At 65.2% G+C, this 16,024-nt stretch overlaps 3 protein-coding genes across 3 annotated transcripts in view; 1 reads left to right on the top strand and 2 right to left on the bottom strand.

Moving 5' to 3' along the window:
- Positions 1–6,758, top strand: part of CATSPERD (cation channel sperm associated auxiliary subunit delta) — a 32,672-nt gene extending 25,914 nt beyond the window's left edge. The window contains exons 20-23 of the mRNA XM_056107260.1: positions 440–623; positions 3,111–3,268; positions 4,595–4,772; positions 6,732–6,758. Of these exons, the coding sequence (XP_055963235.1) occupies positions 440–623; positions 3,111–3,268; positions 4,595–4,772; positions 6,732–6,758 (547 nt within the window). The remainder of the gene's footprint in view (positions 1–439; positions 624–3,110; positions 3,269–4,594; positions 4,773–6,731) is intronic.
- A 688-nt stretch (positions 6,759–7,446) lies between these two features.
- On the bottom strand, positions 7,447–8,650 carry PRR22 (proline rich 22). The gene is made up of 3 exons (XM_056107259.1): positions 8,539–8,650; positions 8,384–8,446; positions 7,447–8,249 (listed from the first exon to the last, which is right to left on the bottom strand). Exons 1-3 carry the CDS (start codon positions 8,648–8,650, stop codon positions 7,447–7,449), a joined length of 978 nt encoding a protein of 325 aa, XP_055963234.1.
- A 565-nt stretch (positions 8,651–9,215) lies between these two features.
- On the bottom strand, positions 9,216–15,444 carry DUS3L (dihydrouridine synthase 3 like). The gene is made up of 13 exons (XM_056107258.1): positions 15,335–15,444; positions 14,113–14,413; positions 13,331–13,831; positions 13,003–13,044; positions 12,721–12,873; positions 12,419–12,535; positions 10,996–11,061; positions 10,818–10,928; positions 10,524–10,620; positions 10,353–10,428; positions 9,768–9,956; positions 9,431–9,559; positions 9,216–9,328 (listed from the first exon to the last, which is right to left on the bottom strand). The coding sequence occupies exons 1-13, from the start codon at positions 15,442–15,444 to the stop codon at positions 9,256–9,258; spliced, it is 1,965 nt and encodes a 654-aa protein (XP_055963233.1). The 3' UTR covers positions 9,216–9,255.
- Between the last annotated feature and the right edge of the window lie 580 nt (positions 15,445–16,024).

The following is a 16,024-nucleotide window of genomic DNA, read 5'->3' as shown; positions in this document are numbered from 1 at the left end:
GATGCCCAGGGGTTCCTCCTGGCTCTGCACTCGGGAATTGCTCCTGGCAGTGCTCGGGGGATCCTAGGGGATGCTGGGAATCGAACCCGGGTCGACCGCGTGCAAGGCAAACGCCCTCCCCGCCGTGCTGTCGCTCCAGCCCCTGGGGTCCCTTCTGAGCACACGCACAGACAGAAACAGCCTCGAGCACGACACGTGTGCTTCCCCCGCCCCAAAACGAAAACGAAGGAAACCCAACTCGGGCTGGACTTGGAGGTTAGGGGTTTGCCTGGCACGTGGCCAACCCGGGTTTGATCCCCGACACCCCACAAGCTGGGTCCTCCGAGCCCGGCCAGCCAGGAGGGATCCCTGAGCACCGCAGGGGGGGGACCCCCAGACAAAGCAACGCCCTTGCTCCCACCCCCACCCCGCCCCCGCCCCGCCTCTGCCTCTGTGCCAGGTGGCAGGGACAGGAGTTTCAGGAGGTCGTCGAGGCCGAGTACGTGATCAAGGAAGTCTACGGGTTGCTGACGTACTCGTACTCTCTGACGGCCGAGACGGCGGGCTGCACAGCCCAGCCGCAGAACTGGAGCTCCCAAGGAGAGCTGGAGTCCAAGGAGAGCCTCTCGCGGTGGGGGCGGGAGGTAAGCCGGCCAATCAGAGGGAAGGGCGTGCGTGCGAGTGCGCGTGTGTGTGTGTGTGTGTGTGTGCCTGTGTGATGTGGCCGTTGGTGTCTCTCAATCCACGGAGGACAGTGTGTGTATGTGTGTGATGTGGCCGTTGGTGTCTCTCAATCCACGGAGGACAGTGTGTGTGTGTGTGTGTGTGATGTGGCCGTTGGTGTCTCTCAATCCACTGAGGACAGTGTGTGTGTGTGTGTGTGTGTGTTGTGGCCGTTGGTGTCTCTCAATCCACTGAGGACAGTGTGTGTGTGTGTGTGTGTGATGTGGCCGTTGGTGTCTCTCAATCCACTGAGAACAGTGTGTGTGCGTGTGTGTGTGTGTGATGTGGCCGTTGGTGTCTCTCAATCCACGGAGGACAGTGTGTGTGTGTGTGTGTGTGATGTGGCCGTTGGTGTCTCTCAATCCACTGAGGACGGGGGGTGTGTGTGTGTGTGTGTGTGTGATGTGGCTGTTGGTGTCTCTCAATCCACTGAGAACAGTGTGTGTGCGTGTGTGTGTGTGTGTGATGTGGCCGTTGGTGTCTCTCAATCCATTAAGGACAGTGTGTGTGTGCGTGTGTGTGTGTGTGTTGTGGCCGTTGGTGTCTCTCAATCCACTGAGGTTGGTGTGTGTGTGTGTGTGTGATGTGGCCGTTGGTGTCTCTCAATCCACGGAGGACAGTGTGTGTGTGTCTGTGTGTGTGTGATGTGGCCGTTGGTGTCACTCAATCCACGGAGGACAGTGTGTGTGTGTGTGTGGGTGTGATGTGGCCGTTGGTGTCTCTCAATCCACTGAGGACAGTGTGTGTGTGTGTGTGTGTGTTGTGGCCGTTGGTGTCTCTCAATCCACTGAGGACGGTGTGTGTGTGTATGTGTGTGTGTGTGTGTGTGATGTGGCCGTTGGTGTGTCTCAATCCACTGAGGATTGTGTGTGTGTGATGTGGCCGTTGGTGTCTCTCAATCCACGGAGGACAGTGTGTGTGTGTGTGTGTGTGTGATGTGGCCGTTGGTGTCTCTCTGTCTCTCAATCCACTGAGGACAGAAACAGATACACACACACACACACACACACACACACACTGGGATGGTCTCAGGCGCTGGACCGATAGGACAGCGGTGGGGAGGTGGCACTGCCTTGCACGCAGCTGGTCTGGGTTCCATCCCCGGCCTCCCAGAGGGTCCCCAGAGCACCCTCAGGAGGGATCCCGGAGCACAGAGCCAGGAGTCAGACCTGAGCACAGCCTGGGTGGCTCCCCAGTCAAGCAACCTCCCTCCCCCTCAGCAAACTGGAGTGGTTCCAGCCGGAGAGAAGTACAGGAGATGTGGTGTTTGCTTTGCCCCCGTGCGATTCCGCAGCAAAGGGCGGACTCCTGGCTCCGAGCTCAGGGATCAGTCCGGGCAGGGCTCAGGAGGCCCTACGGGGTGCCGGGGATCGAACCCGGGTCAGCCTTGTGCAAGGCAAACGCCCTCCCCGCTGTGCTATCGCTCCAGCCCCGTTCGCTTTACTTTTAAAACGTTTGTTGTTGGGCCCCATTCAGCGATGTTCAGGGTTTACCCCTGGCCCTGCATTCAGCAACCCCCCCCCCGGCGGTGCTTGGGGGCGTGGGGGGAGGGACCCCACGGGGTGCCGTGGATCGAACCCTCACCGGCTGCACGCAAAGCAAGTGCCGTAACTGCCACCCTATCTCTTCATCTCAGTTTCCCTTTTTTTCTTTTTTTTTCCCCAAAAAAGCTTTTTCATAGGATCCCAGAGCTCTGCCAGGACCCGTCCCTTAGTGCAGAGCCAAGAGTAAACCCTGAACACTGCCAGGAGTGGCCCCAAAACAAACTAAAAAAATAATTGGGGCAGGGGCCAGAGGGATGGCACAGTGGAGAGGGCGTTTGCCTTGTACACAGCCAACCCGGGTTCGATCCCCGGCATCCCATAGGGTCCCCCGAGCACCGCCAGGAGTCATTCCTGAGTGTGCAGAGCCAGGAGGAACCCCTGAGCATCGCCAGGTGTGACCCAAAAAGCAAAAAAGTAAATAAAATAATTAAAAAAAAAACTAAAATAAGGGGGCTGGAGAGATAGCACAGCGGGGCGGGCGTCTGCCTTGCACGCGGCCGACCCGGGTTCGATTCCCAGCATCCAATTTGGTCCCCTGAGCACCGCCAGGGGTAACTCCTGAGTGCAGAGCCAGGAATAACCCCTGAGCATTGCCGGGTGTGACCCAAAAAGCCCCGCCCCAAAAAAATGGGGGCAGGGCAAGATTTTCAACCCAGGCAAAATCTGACCTCCTGGAAGGAACCGTTTGCAAGGGCTCCACCTCCCTTACGGCACACAGGAAGAAAGGCTGGACTCTCTCTCCCTCTGACCCAGCGCCACCGTCCTTCAAGACCTGCACCCATAGGGGATGTTGGACGTCTCGTGGCCTGAGTGGGGTCCGTTACCCCCAGGCCCGGTGTTCAGACCTCTCTCCGCCTCCCCCAGAATTACCAGAGCTGCCATGACTCCAACAACCCGAATCCCTTAAAGTGGCCCGATGTCCAGTACGAAGTTCTCGGTGGCCAGACAGACAATAAGGTGGTTTTTGAGCAAAGGAATGGAATTTACGTCTTTTATCTCTCTGTGGTGGACCCCTTGTACAGGTGGGCAGGGCTGGGCAACCCTGATATTTTCTTGCGGCAGGTGGTGTATGTTTGACAAGGGCGGGGGGGGAGTGCACCCTCTTTTCTCCCAAAAACCTTGAGAGGTTTTCCTCAACCTGAACTCCAAACCACTGAGATTGCTTCAGTTAAGTGCTTTTGGGGTAAGGGGATGACAGGAAGTCACTCATTCCATTAAAAAAAATGTATTTAAGGTCGGGGCTGGAGCGATAGCACAGCGGGGAGGGCGTTTGCCTTGCACGCGGCCAACCCAGGTTCGATTCCCAGCATCCCATAGGGTCCCCTGAGCACCGCCAGGAGTAACTTCTAAATGCAGAGCCAGGAGTAACCCCTGAGCATCACTGAGTTCACAATGAGAAAAAAAAATTATTCAGGGCGCCAGAGAGAAGGCACAGCGTGGAAGGCGCTTGCTCTGTACGTGGCTGACTTGGTTCAATTCCCAGAACCCCAGAGGGTCCCCTGAGCCCCACCAGGCGTGGCCCCTAAGGACAGAGCCAGGGGTTCTCTCTGAGCATTGCCAGGTGCGGCCCCAAGATCTACTAAATAAGAATAAAGAGAGGGGTGTTTGCCTTGCACGCGGCCGACCCGGGTTCGATTCCCAGCATTCCCTAGGGTCCCCCGAGCACCGCCAGGAGTGATTCCTGAGTGCAGAGCTAGGAAAAACCCCTGAGCATTGTCGGGTATGACCCAAAAAAGGAAAAATAGGAGTTGGAGTGATAGTACAGCGGGTAGGGTGTTTGCCTTGCACACGGCCGACCCGGGTTCGATTCCCAGCATCCCACAGGGTCCCCCGAGCACCGCCAGGAGTGATTCCTGAGTGCAGAGCCAGGAATAACCCCTGAGCATCGCCGGGTGTGACCCAAAAGGAAAAAAATAAAAAGAATAAAGAGATTCCAGGGTGAAGGCACCTGGAATGGGACTAATCCTGGCCTTGCATAGGGTGTCCTGAGCCACTGCCGGACCCCAGAGCCCTGAGCCTGGGTGGCCATGGCAACCCCATCCCTGCCCTCTCCCTCCAAAGTAAACGTTTGGTCTCTGAGTCGTCCACCTCTCCCGATCTCAAGTGGGACAGGGGACAGACGGCAGGGAGCTGGGGGAAGCTTGGGACTCACGCACCAGGGTCGCCCACCGCGCGCCCCCACGGGGAGGATGGACCCCGTGGGAAGTGGCAAAGGCCCAGCCCAGCCCTTCCCTGGGGCAGGGGGCAGCCACGGCGGCGAGCTCCCATCACCACTGCTTGCCGAGCCAGCCAGCCTGGGGGGCACAGTGAGGCTGTGCCCCCCTCCAGCAACGCCTCCTTGTCCGCAGCTACTGCCAGCTGAATGCTCTGTTCAGCGTGCACGTGTACGGAGCCTTGCCGCCCAGCGGGGACTCCCTGGACGTGCCCATCATCGTGGTGATGTTCAGTATGCTGGGCTCCGTCTGGCTGTCCTACATGATCTCGGGCATCAAAGTCAGGGCGCTGGGGCGGAAGATTTTCCGGAAGGTCAAAACGCGGCTGTATCACCGCCACGCGCGGCCACGGCCCTCAACTGTCGCCTCTCAATAAAGCTCCTCCCTGGCCCACCCACACCCTCTGCGTTGCGGGTCCTTCGCGGGTTGCGCCCGTTGGGTGGCGGTGTCGTGGCGCTCAGGGGTCCCCCGCAGTCCGGGTGCTCGCCTGGGGGCGCTGCGGTGGGTACAGGTGGTGGGCACCTTGTTGTTGCTTGTCGTGTTTTTTTTTTTTTTTGGAGGGGGGCGGATTGGGGATTTTTCTTTTTTTGCATTTTGGGTCACACCCGGCGATGCACAGGGGTTCCTCTTGGCTCATGCACTCAGGAATGACTCCTGGCGGTGCTCGGGGGACCCTATGGGATGCTGGGAATCGAACCCGGGTCGGCCGTGTGCAAGGCCAACGCCCTACCCGCTGTGCTATTGCTCCAGCCCCTGGATTGGGGATTCTTTTGTTTGTTTGTATTTTGGCTCTTTGAGTCCCAACCAGCGATGCTCGGGCTGACTCCTGGCTCCGCACTCAGGAATGACTCCTGACAGTGCTCACGGGGGACCCTCTGGGATGCCGGGGATCAAACTCCGGTGAGTTTTTTGTTTTGTTTTGTTTTGTTTTTGAAGGACCACACCCAGTGATCACAAATCACAAATCATCCTGGTTTTCGTTGATTGCCTCGAGCAGGCCCCAGTAACGTCTCCTTCGTCCTAGCCCTGAGATTTTTTAAAAAGTGCCATATTCAAGGCTCTTTCAGGGTTAGGAGAATGAGACCCATCCTTGTGACTGGTACTTGGCATATTGGGGACGCCACGGGGAGTTTGCCAGACTCTGCCGTGTGGGCAGGATACTTTCGGTAGCCTGCCAGGTTGTCCAAAGTAGGAACGAGATAATAAGATGTCATAAGAAGATGTTCCGGGAGCTGGTTTTATCACCCAGTGATACTCAGGGCTCACTCCTGGCTCTGCACGCAGGGATTTCTCCTGGTGGGGCTCAAGGATGCTGGAGATGGAATCCAGGTGGGCCCACGTGCCAGGCGAATGCCCTTCCTGCTGTGCTATGCTCCTGCCTCCCTCCTGGCCGTGCCAGGGATGGTGGTGGGCACCACAGCCAGGACTGTACAAGCACCGCAACGGACCTACATGCACGCAGGCCACGCCCCACAATTGGCCACCACCGCTGAAAACTAAAACAAAACGGTGTAGGGGCCAGGACGATTCTCTCGAGGGGAGGGCGTTTGCCTTGCTGGCAGTTGACCCAAGTTTGATCCCCGGCATCACCGAAGATTCCCCGAGTCCCGCCAGGAGTGAGTCCTGAGTCTGCTCGGTGTGGTCTCAAATCACAAAATATCTATAATATCGCTGAAAGGGCTGGCGTGTGGGATGGTCCTCCAGGAGGCCCCAGAAGTAGCCTCTCAGGTATGGTCACTCCCGGCGATGCCCAGGGGTTCCTCCTGCCTCTGCACTCAGGAATCACTCCTGGTATTGCTCAGGGGACCCTCTGGGATCCGGGGGACCGAACCCAGGTCAGCCACATGCGAGGCAAACGCCCCCTCCCTGCTCTAATATCGCTCCTGCCCCCCGCGTGACCGTTTCCACACGCAGACGAGACACTGCGCCTTGGGGGCCTCGGGGATGTGGGTCCGCGTGCTGGGAGCGTGTCTCCGTGTGCTCCCAGGTGGAAGCCCTGTCCTTCTGCAGTGACAGGTGACTTGCACTGGGAAAGTGTGCCTGGACCGTGTCGGCCTTCCCTCAGAGGGCGTCCTCTCCGGGCCGCACTTTTTTTCCCTTTTTTTCTTCTTTTTTTGTTTTTTTGGGTCACACCAAGCGGTCGTGCTCAAGGGTTCCTCCTGGCTCTGCACTGACTCCAGCCCAGGCTCTGGGGACCCTCTGGGATGCCTGGGATCCAACCCGGGTTGACGGCGGCGAGCCAGGCAAGAGTTGACTGCCCGCTTGCCCCTAGGACTCGGACCCCAACAGCAATTTCTGAGCCAGACACACTAAGTTCCAAAACAAACAAACAAAAGATACCACCACAACGAGACGGGTAGCGCGCACACACACACACACACACACACACACACACACACACACACACATTCTGTTCTGTTCTTGGGCTTTGGGGCCGCAGCTGGCAGTGCTCCAGGGGCTCCTCCCAGTGCTGTGCTCAGGCGTGACCCCCCTGGAGGGGCTCAGGGGACCGTTGGGCACGGGGCAGAGATGGAACGTGGGTCGGCTGAACCCGGCAGCACCCCCCGATCGCTGATCCCTCCCCGGGTTTCAGCTGCCAGACTATAGACACCCCCCAGAAGCCCCTCAGCAGGCCCACGTGGCTCGGGCGAGGGGGTCCCTCCGTCCCACTCACATTTCCATCTCCCGCTTGTAAGAGCCCCTGGGTCCCTAGTTGGGGGGTGGCTTTTAGGGAAGGGAAGACAGGGAGTCGGGGGGCTCTGCCCAGTCGACCCCGCTCAGGCTGGGGCTGGCACCTGCCAGTCGTCCTCCAAACCAACCGCCGCCCACCTGATTACCCAGAACCAGGATGGAGAATCCCCCCCCGCCTGGCTCCCAGGGGACTCCTCTTGAACTCCCAGGGGACTCTTGGGGGGGGGACAGCACCCCCACCCCCCGGGGCCATGCCGGACGCCACCGAGAGTGCTCAGAGCTGGAGGACAGATGCTTTAATGGGGCGCAGCCCCCTGCCTGCCCCTAGCGCCCTGCCGGCCCTTCCTGGGGGTTGGGGCGGCCCCCTTCTTCCTGCCGGGGGGCGGCGCGGGCGGCGGCGGCGGCGGCGGCGGCGCTGGGCCGGGGGCGTCCTCCTCCTCCAGGGCCTTGAAGTTGAAGAAGTAGTCGGTGAAGGACACGGTGTCCAGCAGCTCGGGCACGCTGTAGTCCACGTCCAGCAGCTCGTCAGGCAGGTGCAGCGCACGGATGTCACCGCCGCCGGGCGGGTCGGGCAGGCTGGGCCTGGGGGGCTGCGTGGGGGGTCGCCCCTCGGCCTCGGGGGCCGGCCAGCAGTCGAACAGCTTCATCGCGTCCTCCAGCAGCACCTTCTCGGGCAGGGCCAGCGGGGGTCGCGGCGCCCCGGGGGTCTCCGAGCCCTGCAGCTGGCCCGAGGCGCCGGGGGCCCGCGGGGGGTCGGTGGGCACCGGGGGCGGCGCGGGGGGCGGCGGGCCTGCCTGGGCAGGGGTTGGCGGCCGGGGTGCCCCCTCACCCGCCAAGTTCAGGGCCTCGGGGCCGGCGCCCTCGGGCGCAAAGTAGGGCAGGAGGTACTGGGGGGCCCCGGGGGGCGGCGGGTAGGGCGGGTAGGGCGGGCCCGGGTCCGGGGCCTGGAGGAAGTGCGGGGGCTCCACGAGGTAGGGGCCCGGCGTGGGGGGCGCCCCGGCCAGCTTGTACAGGGTGGACTGGCCGAAGTCCGAGCTGACCCACTCGATGCGGTAGATGCGTGGGTCGAAGAAGCAGCCGCAGGGTGCCATCTGGAAGCCTGGGGGCCGGGAGGGGCCCTCAGAGGGCAGCGGGGGGCGGCCGGACCCCCGACCCCAATTCCAGGCTCTGGGGGCGCTGGGCACAGGTTTCCGAGGGGCTGGGACCGACCAGGGGCGCCGGGGCCCTGCCTACCTGCCGGGGGCGCGGGGAAGGTCTCTTTGTCCGGGTTTGGGGGGTGGCACGGCGCCAGGGACCCTGGGGACAGAGGCAGGTGGTGGGGGGGGATGGTGGGGGACGCAGGTGAGGGCCGGGGACCCCCTTCCCTGGCCACTGCCCCTGGCTCCTACCCACAGCGGGAAGGGGCTCCGGGCAGGCGGGCGCGGGCTGGCCGCAGGGACCCCCGGGGCCGTCACTGTCCTGGGGACCCACAGCTCCGTAGAAGGGCTTGGGGTGCTGCATGGGGAGGTGGGGTCCCGGCAGGTAGCCCGGGGGGTGGCAGGGGGGAGCACAGGCCGCTGCCCCGGGGAGGGCTCAGAGCTCCAGGTTCTGTTTGCACTGTTACTTGGGCACCGGGTTCCATGTGAGCCACGGCCCACCCGCTGGCTGTGTTCCGGGCGGTAGGGTGGGGTAGAGGGTGGGGGGTGGGGCCGGACAGGGGCCGGGCGGGGAGGGCCCCAGTTGCTGGACACAGGGCTTGGTGCCTCCAGGCCTTCACCTCTAGCGGTGATGCAGTGCCCGCCACCTCCTCCAGGCAGCCCTCCCTGACCCACCGGCACGCATGCTGAGCTAAGCCCCTTTCTGGTCAGGGGCCTCTTAGGGCCCAGAGAACAGGAGGAAGGCTCCCGTGAATAGCGGCGGGGAGCGAGAAGCCTGGGGTGGGCTGGGGCCGGCGGAAGGTGGGCCCCCGAGCCCCGAGAGGGCGACCGGGAAGGCCGAGAGAGCAGGCGGGTGTCACCCCACGGTTGTACAAGAATAAAATTTATTGCTGGCTCGCCCCGGGGGGTGGCGGGGAGGAGCGGGGGGCCCTTGGCTCCTGCACCCCGACTCCTCCGGCCCCGCGGCCGCTACTTGTAGGCGTTGGCCTTGTGCTTCGGCAGGAAGACGAAGTTGGGGGGCACCGGCCCCAGGAGCATCTCGCTGCGGGCGGGAAGGGGGGCACAGGGCCGGGTCAGGCCCGGGGTCTGGGCGCCCCGCAGCCCCCTCTCCCGGATCCCTGCCGTCCCCAGCCCCGCCGGGCACCTGATGCGGATCCAGTCGGCCGCCTTCTGGCTGGCCATGAGCGTCTCCATGTAGTCACGGCCCAGGTAGTAGGGCGGCCGCTCGTTGATGCGCTGCGGAAGGCGCTCCAGCAGGCCCACGGGCACGTACCTGCGGGGGGAGGGGGAGGGGGCGGGGTTGGGGCTGCTCCCCCCTCCCGACCCCCGCAGCCCCCCACACCCCGGCCCTGCACAGGAAGGACAGCCCCCCCACCTCCACACACACACACACACACACACACACACACACAGGGCTGGAGCTGCCCCCTGCCCGGCCCCGCAACCGCGCGCGGAGGACGGGAGGGGGACCCGGCCCGCACCTGCACAGGAAGGACAGCCACTCCAGCAGGAAGCGGCGTGTCTTCTCCACGCCCTGCGTGTCGGAGCCCCAGTGCTCCAGGCCGAAGCGCGTGAAATCCCGCAGCACGTCCAGCCGCTCCGAGGACGAGATGTCCCAGTGCCGCTGCTCCTTGATCTCCGTGAAGAGCCAGGGCTTCAGCAGGGCGCCCCTGCGGGCGGGAAGGTCACAGGTCGCCGCCCCTGGTGGTGGTGGTGGGGGCACCCCCCCCACTGAGTCTGCGTGCCAGGGGCCGGCCGGGCTGCCAGCAGCACTCCCTGCGTGCTGGGAAATCTCGCTTCTCCTGACACTGTGCATTGACACTCCCCTGCTCCCCTCCCCGCCCAGGAAAAAAGGCAGAACCAGCTGGGGGCCGGAAAGATGGTGCAGTGGTTAGGAAGCCAGCTCTGCACAAGGCCGACCTGGGCTCCATCCATCCTTGGCATCCCACGGGACGCCCTGAGCTCAGAACTAAGGTGTGACCCCCATGCAAAGAAAACCCTGGCTGGGTCTCTCCCACCCGTACCCGGAGGGCTCCGGGGTCCCCGCAGCAGCCGTGCCCACTCACCGGGCAATCATGACGCCCGCCACGCCGGTCTGCAGGGCGCTGTTGGCGTCCTCGTAGGAGAGGATGTCCCCGTTTCCTAGGGAGGCAGAAGCAGGGGCTCGGGTGGGCTGGGGGGGTCCAGGAGCCACGGGCGGGGGCCTCCAGGGGGCTCGGGGGGCAGCGGGGACGCACCAAAGAGGGGCATGGGGCTGGCGGCCGACACGCACTGCTGGATGTAGGCCCAGTCGGCGCCGCGGGTGTAGCGCTGCTCCCGGGAGCGGCCGTGGAGCTGCAGGAGAGGCGCGGGCCGGGCCGGGGTCCGGGGGTCCGGGGGTCCGGGAAGGGACGATCAGGCCGAGCGTCGGGGTCGGGAGGCCCGCGGAGAGCGGTGGGGGGAGGGAGGGGGCGCGGGGGAGGCGCACGGGGGAGGCCCGAGCCCCCCACCCCCCGGACCGGGGCCGCCCCCCGCGGGGCCCCCCGACCCACCGTGACCAGGGCCGCCCCCCAGGCCCGCAGCTCGGGCAGCAGCCGGTGCGCCAGGTTCACGCGCTCCTGCACCCCCGTGCGGATCTTCACCGTCACCGGCACGTCCAGGACCTGCGGGCGGGCCAGGGGTCGGCGGGGCGCGCGGGAGGCCGGGGGCGCGCGGGGGGCTCGGCCCTACCTGGTCCATGCCGCGGACGATCTGCTGGAACTTGGCCGTGCGGTTCATGAGGGCGCACCCTCCGCCCTGAGGGCAGAGGAGGGAGAAGAGGGAGGGATGACCCGGGAGGAAAGGCCCCGAGGCCCACCGGAGGCCCATTCCAGGCCCAGACGGGGAACCGGGCAGGAGCGGACCACCGGGAGCCAGGGAGGCCAATCCAGGGCGGGCACAGGCGCAGCCCACCGAGGCCCCGCCCCAGCAGGTCGCCCACGGTGAAGCCCCGCCCCAGCAGGTCGCCCATGGTGAAGCCCTGCCCCATGCCAGTCCAGGCCCCGCCCCAGCAGGGCCCCGCCCCAGCGAAGCCCCGCCCCAGCAGGTCGCCCTCAGTGAAGCCCCGCCCCAGCAGGTCGCCCTCGGTGAAGCCCCGCCTCATGTCAGTCCAGGCCCCGCCCCAGCAGGGCCCCGCCCCAGCAGGTCACCCTCAGCAGAGCCCTGCCCCAGCAGGTCGCCCTCAGTGAAGCCCCGCCCCAGCAGGTCACCCTCAGCAGAGCCCTGCCCCAGCAGGTCGCCCTCAGTGAAGCCCCGCCCCAGCAGGTCACCCTCAGTGAAGCCCCGCCCCAGCAGGGCCCCGACTCAGTGAAGCCCCGCCCCAGCAGGTCGCCCTCAGCAGAGCCCTGCCCCAGCAGGTCGCCCTCGGTGAAGCCCCGCCCCATGCCAGTCCAGGCCCCGCCCCAGCAGGGCCCCGCCCCAGCAGGTCGCCCTCAGCAGAGCCCTGCCCAGCAGGTCGCCCTCGGTGAAGCCCCGCCCTATGCCAGCCGGGGCCCCGCCCCAGTGAAGCCCCACCCCAGCAGGTCGCCCACAGTGAAGCCCCGCCCCATGCCGGCCCAGGCCCCGCCCCAGCAGGGCCCCGACTCAGTGAAGCCCCACCCCAGCAGGTCGCCCTCGGTGAAGCCCCGCCCTATGCCAGCCGGGGCCCCGCCCCAGTGAAGCCCCGCCCCATGCCAGCCCATGCCCCACCCCAGTAGGGCCCAACTCAGTGAAGCCCCGCCCCAGCAGGTTGCCCTCAGCAGAGCCCTGCCCCACGCCAGCCCAAGCCCCGCCCCAGCAGGTCACTCAGTGAAGCCCCACCCTAGCAGGTTGCCCTCAGCAAAGCCCCGCCCCAGCAGGTCACCCTCAGCGAAGCCCCGCCCCATGCCAGCCCAGGCTCCACCCCAGCAGGGCCCCGACTCAGTGAAGCCCCGCCCCATTCAAGCCCAGGTCCCACCCACTGAGGCCCCGCCCGGGTGCAAGCCACACAAGGCACCCCCCAGCTTAGGCCCCGCCCCTTGCAGGTCCCACCCAGTGAGGCCTTGTTCAGGACAAGCCCAGGCCCCCCCACCCACAGACGCCACCCACCTCCCCGGAGATCCCCCAGAGGCCCCCGCCCGTCCCTCCCCGACCCTACCTTCTTATACACCAGGTCAATGGGGCAGCCAACGTTAATGTCTACGAAGTCCACGTCAATGGTGCGGTTCAGCAGCTCCGCGCACTTGGTCATGGTGTCGGGGAAGGCTCCCTCGAGCTGGGGGTGCAGGGACACCTCGTCATTTCTCAAGCCCCACCCCCGGGAACCACCTCGCCCCTCGGGGATCCTCTTGTCCTTGGGGGTGCACAGGGCCGGCACTCCTGGGCAGGCTCGGAAGGTGGCTACACCAGGCCCACGGAGGAACCCCCTGCCCGCCCTCCTCCGGCAGGCACCTGACCCACCTGGACCCCAAAGATGTCCTCACACGGGTGCCGCTTGAGTAGGGCCCACTCGGACGTCTGTCCCTGCAGCAGGCTGGTGCACATGGCCATCTCCCCACACGTCACATCCGCACCGAAGCGCTTACAGATCCGCCTGAAAGGCAGGTTCCCGCACTGGGGGGGACAGACAGACAGACATGCGGGCGCAGCTGGCAGAGAACCGAATCTGATGGGGCAAGGGTAGACGCTGGGCACTGTCACCGGTCCCCAGTCCCAGCCCAGCGCAGCCCAGGTGGGTCCTACCGTGGTGAGGGGCGCCAGGTACAATTTGCCACTGATGTCCAGCTGAAAGGAAGGAATCGCCCACTCAGGCACCGCCCTCCAGCCTGGATTCCAAAGCCCCCCGGCTCCTCGTCACGGGTCCCTCTGCCCCACCCGGCTGGGCACCCTCCCACGTTCCAGCGGCCTGGCTGATGTTCGGGTCTCCGGGAGCAGAGAGCTTCTGCACAACCGTCGGAACCCCAGCCCCAGGGCCCCCTCCTCCGGGAAGCCCCCGCGCCCCGGCCGCGCTGACCCTTGCGCAGGCCCGTTCCTGTTGCCCCCACGTCCTGCGCGCCAGGTGCATACCCACCCGCTTCTTCTCGCAGGGCCGGACCCTGACAACGTCCTCATCGGTCAGGGGCCCGAGAGTTCGCTGGGGTCCGCTGGCGGAGGTGGCGGCGGCATCGTCAGGGCGGGTCGCCCCCGAGGAGTCCGGCGCTGCCGCGTCAGGGCCGTCCTCGGGGCCCGCAGGAGGCCGGGGCTGCTGGCCGCGGCAGAGCTGGCGCAGGGCCTGCTCGGCGCGCTCGAAGCGGACCTTGCGTTTGCGCAGCTGCTGCTGCAGGGCTTTGTCCAGGCCGTTGCGGACGGGCAGGGCCGCCGCCTCTGCCGCCGCCGCCGCCCTTACCAGGTTCTGGCCGTTGGGCCCCAGATGGGCCCCCGCAAAGCGGCAGGTCACCCCGTAGGGGCAGCGGCCGAAGGTCTCGAAGAGCACACAGCGGGGGCCCAGGTCGGCCGGCTTGGTCTCCAGGTAGAGCTTCAGGTCGTGCAGGAAGCGGCAGCGGTCCCCGAAAAGGCACTTGGACCCCGACTCCTGCAGGGGGAGCGAGGTCGGCCGATGAGGGCAGGTGGCGGGCGAACCTGTCCCCTCCCCGAGTCTGTCCCCAGCTTCCACCCCGGCTGGGAATCCCTGGGTTTGTCAATCGCGTCCCCTCCCAGGCCCCTGGGTCTCCATTCCAGGTGGGGTGCAACAGCCGAACATCCGGGTTAGAGGCTCCGAGTGGAAGTTTCCAGATGCTTCGAGAAGTTTCCGGCTGTTTCTGGAAGCTCGGCCCTGCTACGCTCTGGCCGGGATCTCCATGTGGCGCCACTCACCTGGATCAGAGACGGACAGAGCCGGTGCGTGTCGTAGTGCGTGGGCTTCACGTGGGGCCGGCTCTTGTTCTGGCCCCGGGCTCTTTTTGGAGCCTCCGCGTGGTCCCCAGTCTCCGGCTGGTCCGGGGCCGCCACCTCTGACTGCGCGTCCTCCCCCTGCCCATCCTCCACACGGGCCCGCTTGGCTTCAGGCTCGACCACGCTGCTGTCGTCAGCGTCTTCTGCCTCGGTTTCCCGGCGGGGCTCCTCTGGCCCCTTGGCGTCCAGGAATTCATGGAACTGCGCCTTGGTAGTGAGGTACCTGCAAAGGGAGGGTCGTCGGAATCCTTCCTCTGCGGGGGGATTCAAGGAGCGCCTGCTCGGGCTGCAGGAAGCGCTGGCTGAGGGCAGCCCAGACCAAAGGGAAAACTCCTTCTTGTCCTCTGTGTAGGGCTCATGTAAAAACTCCAGGTGTCATGCATGAACAGCCCTGGTCACTTCCAGCCAAGAGAAAACGACAAGCTCCTGCAGACCTGTCTATACCGGGCCCATCCTGGTAGCTTTTACCATCTTTTTTTTTTAATATATATATATTTTTTGCCTTTTTTGGGTCACACCCAGCAATGCTCAGGGGTTAGTCCTGGCTCTGCACTTAGGAATCCCTCCTGGTGGTGCTCAGGGGACCAAATGGGATGCTGGGAGTCGAACCCAGGTCGGCCGCGTGCAAGGCAAACGCCTTCCCTGCTTATAGCTCCAGCCCCAGCTTTTACCATCTTTTACCATCCTGGTAAAAGAAGAACGGAGTTCCTGCCAGGCTCTGGGACTACACTACCCAGCATGCACCGCGTCCCCCGCCAGGCTCTGGGACTACACTACCCAGCATGCACCGCGACACGACCGGCAGCCGGACTACAACACCCAGCATGCACCGCGACACGCCCGGCAGCCGGACTACAACGCCCAGCATGCACCGCGGCCGGCCCCACGCCCCGCCCACCCCGGCACGCGTCTCCGCGCAGGTGACAGCCGCAACGTGCTCTTGTCGCCCACCTCGCCGGCACCTTCGGCGGCAGGGGCGTCCGGCTCGGGCCCGAATATTCGCCTCTGAGCTCCCCGCCCGCGGGGTCGGCCGCCCCCACTTCCCGGCACGCCCCGCTCGCACTGCGCTACGGGTGCCGGGAAGGGCCCTGAGGGTCTCGTCCCCGCGCGCGCGCCCGCGTCCCCCGCCGCCCCGGGGACTCACTGCGGCTTAATGGGCGCAACCCCCCGCTCTGGCGCGCTGGCTCCCGAGTCTCCGCTCCGCCCACCCTCCGCAGGGGCCTCTGATGTCCCCTCCGCTGGTCCCTCCGCCATCAGCCTCCCTCGCGCCGGCTTGGGAGCGTGGCGGGAAGCCCTTCCGGGTCGCGCGTGCACCTACCCCTTGGCCCCCGCGGGCCGCGCGGGCCCAGTGCGCAGGCGCGTATGCCGGAGGCGCCGCGAAAGCGCCGTCGCGCGTGTGTGACGTAGGGGGCGTGGCCGAGCTCGGCCACGTGACTCGGGATCCCTGGTTCAGGGGCGGGGTTTCGTGCACGTTGTTCGCCGAGGCTCTGCCCTGGCTGCAGTCGGGGATCCCGGTGGTCGAACCCGGCTCGGTCCCGTGCAAGGTCAACGCTGTCCCCGCTGGACTACCGGCTCTGGCCACTGCTGCGGCAGCGTCTAGACGCTCAGTTTCCAGCACTTGGCTGCGATTCCGTTGAGATGATTCACACTTTGGTGCTGGCGCAATAGGACTGCGGGGCAGCAGGGTTCTTGCCTTGCACGCGGCCCACCCAGATTTGATCACTGGTATCACTGGCAGGACAAACTGGCAGGCTACCGAATGCAACCTGCCCACACGGCAGAGTCTGGCAAACTCCCCGTGGCGTACCCAATATGCCAAATACCAGTAACAATG

The sequence above is a fragment of the Sorex fumeus genome, unplaced genomic scaffold (genome assembly GCF_029834395.1).
Source record: "Sorex fumeus unplaced genomic scaffold, SorFum_2.1 ptg000156l, whole genome shotgun sequence".
NCBI lineage: Eukaryota > Metazoa > Chordata > Mammalia > Eulipotyphla > Soricidae > Sorex > Sorex fumeus.
This window is presented reverse-complemented; position numbering and strand designations above follow the sequence as displayed.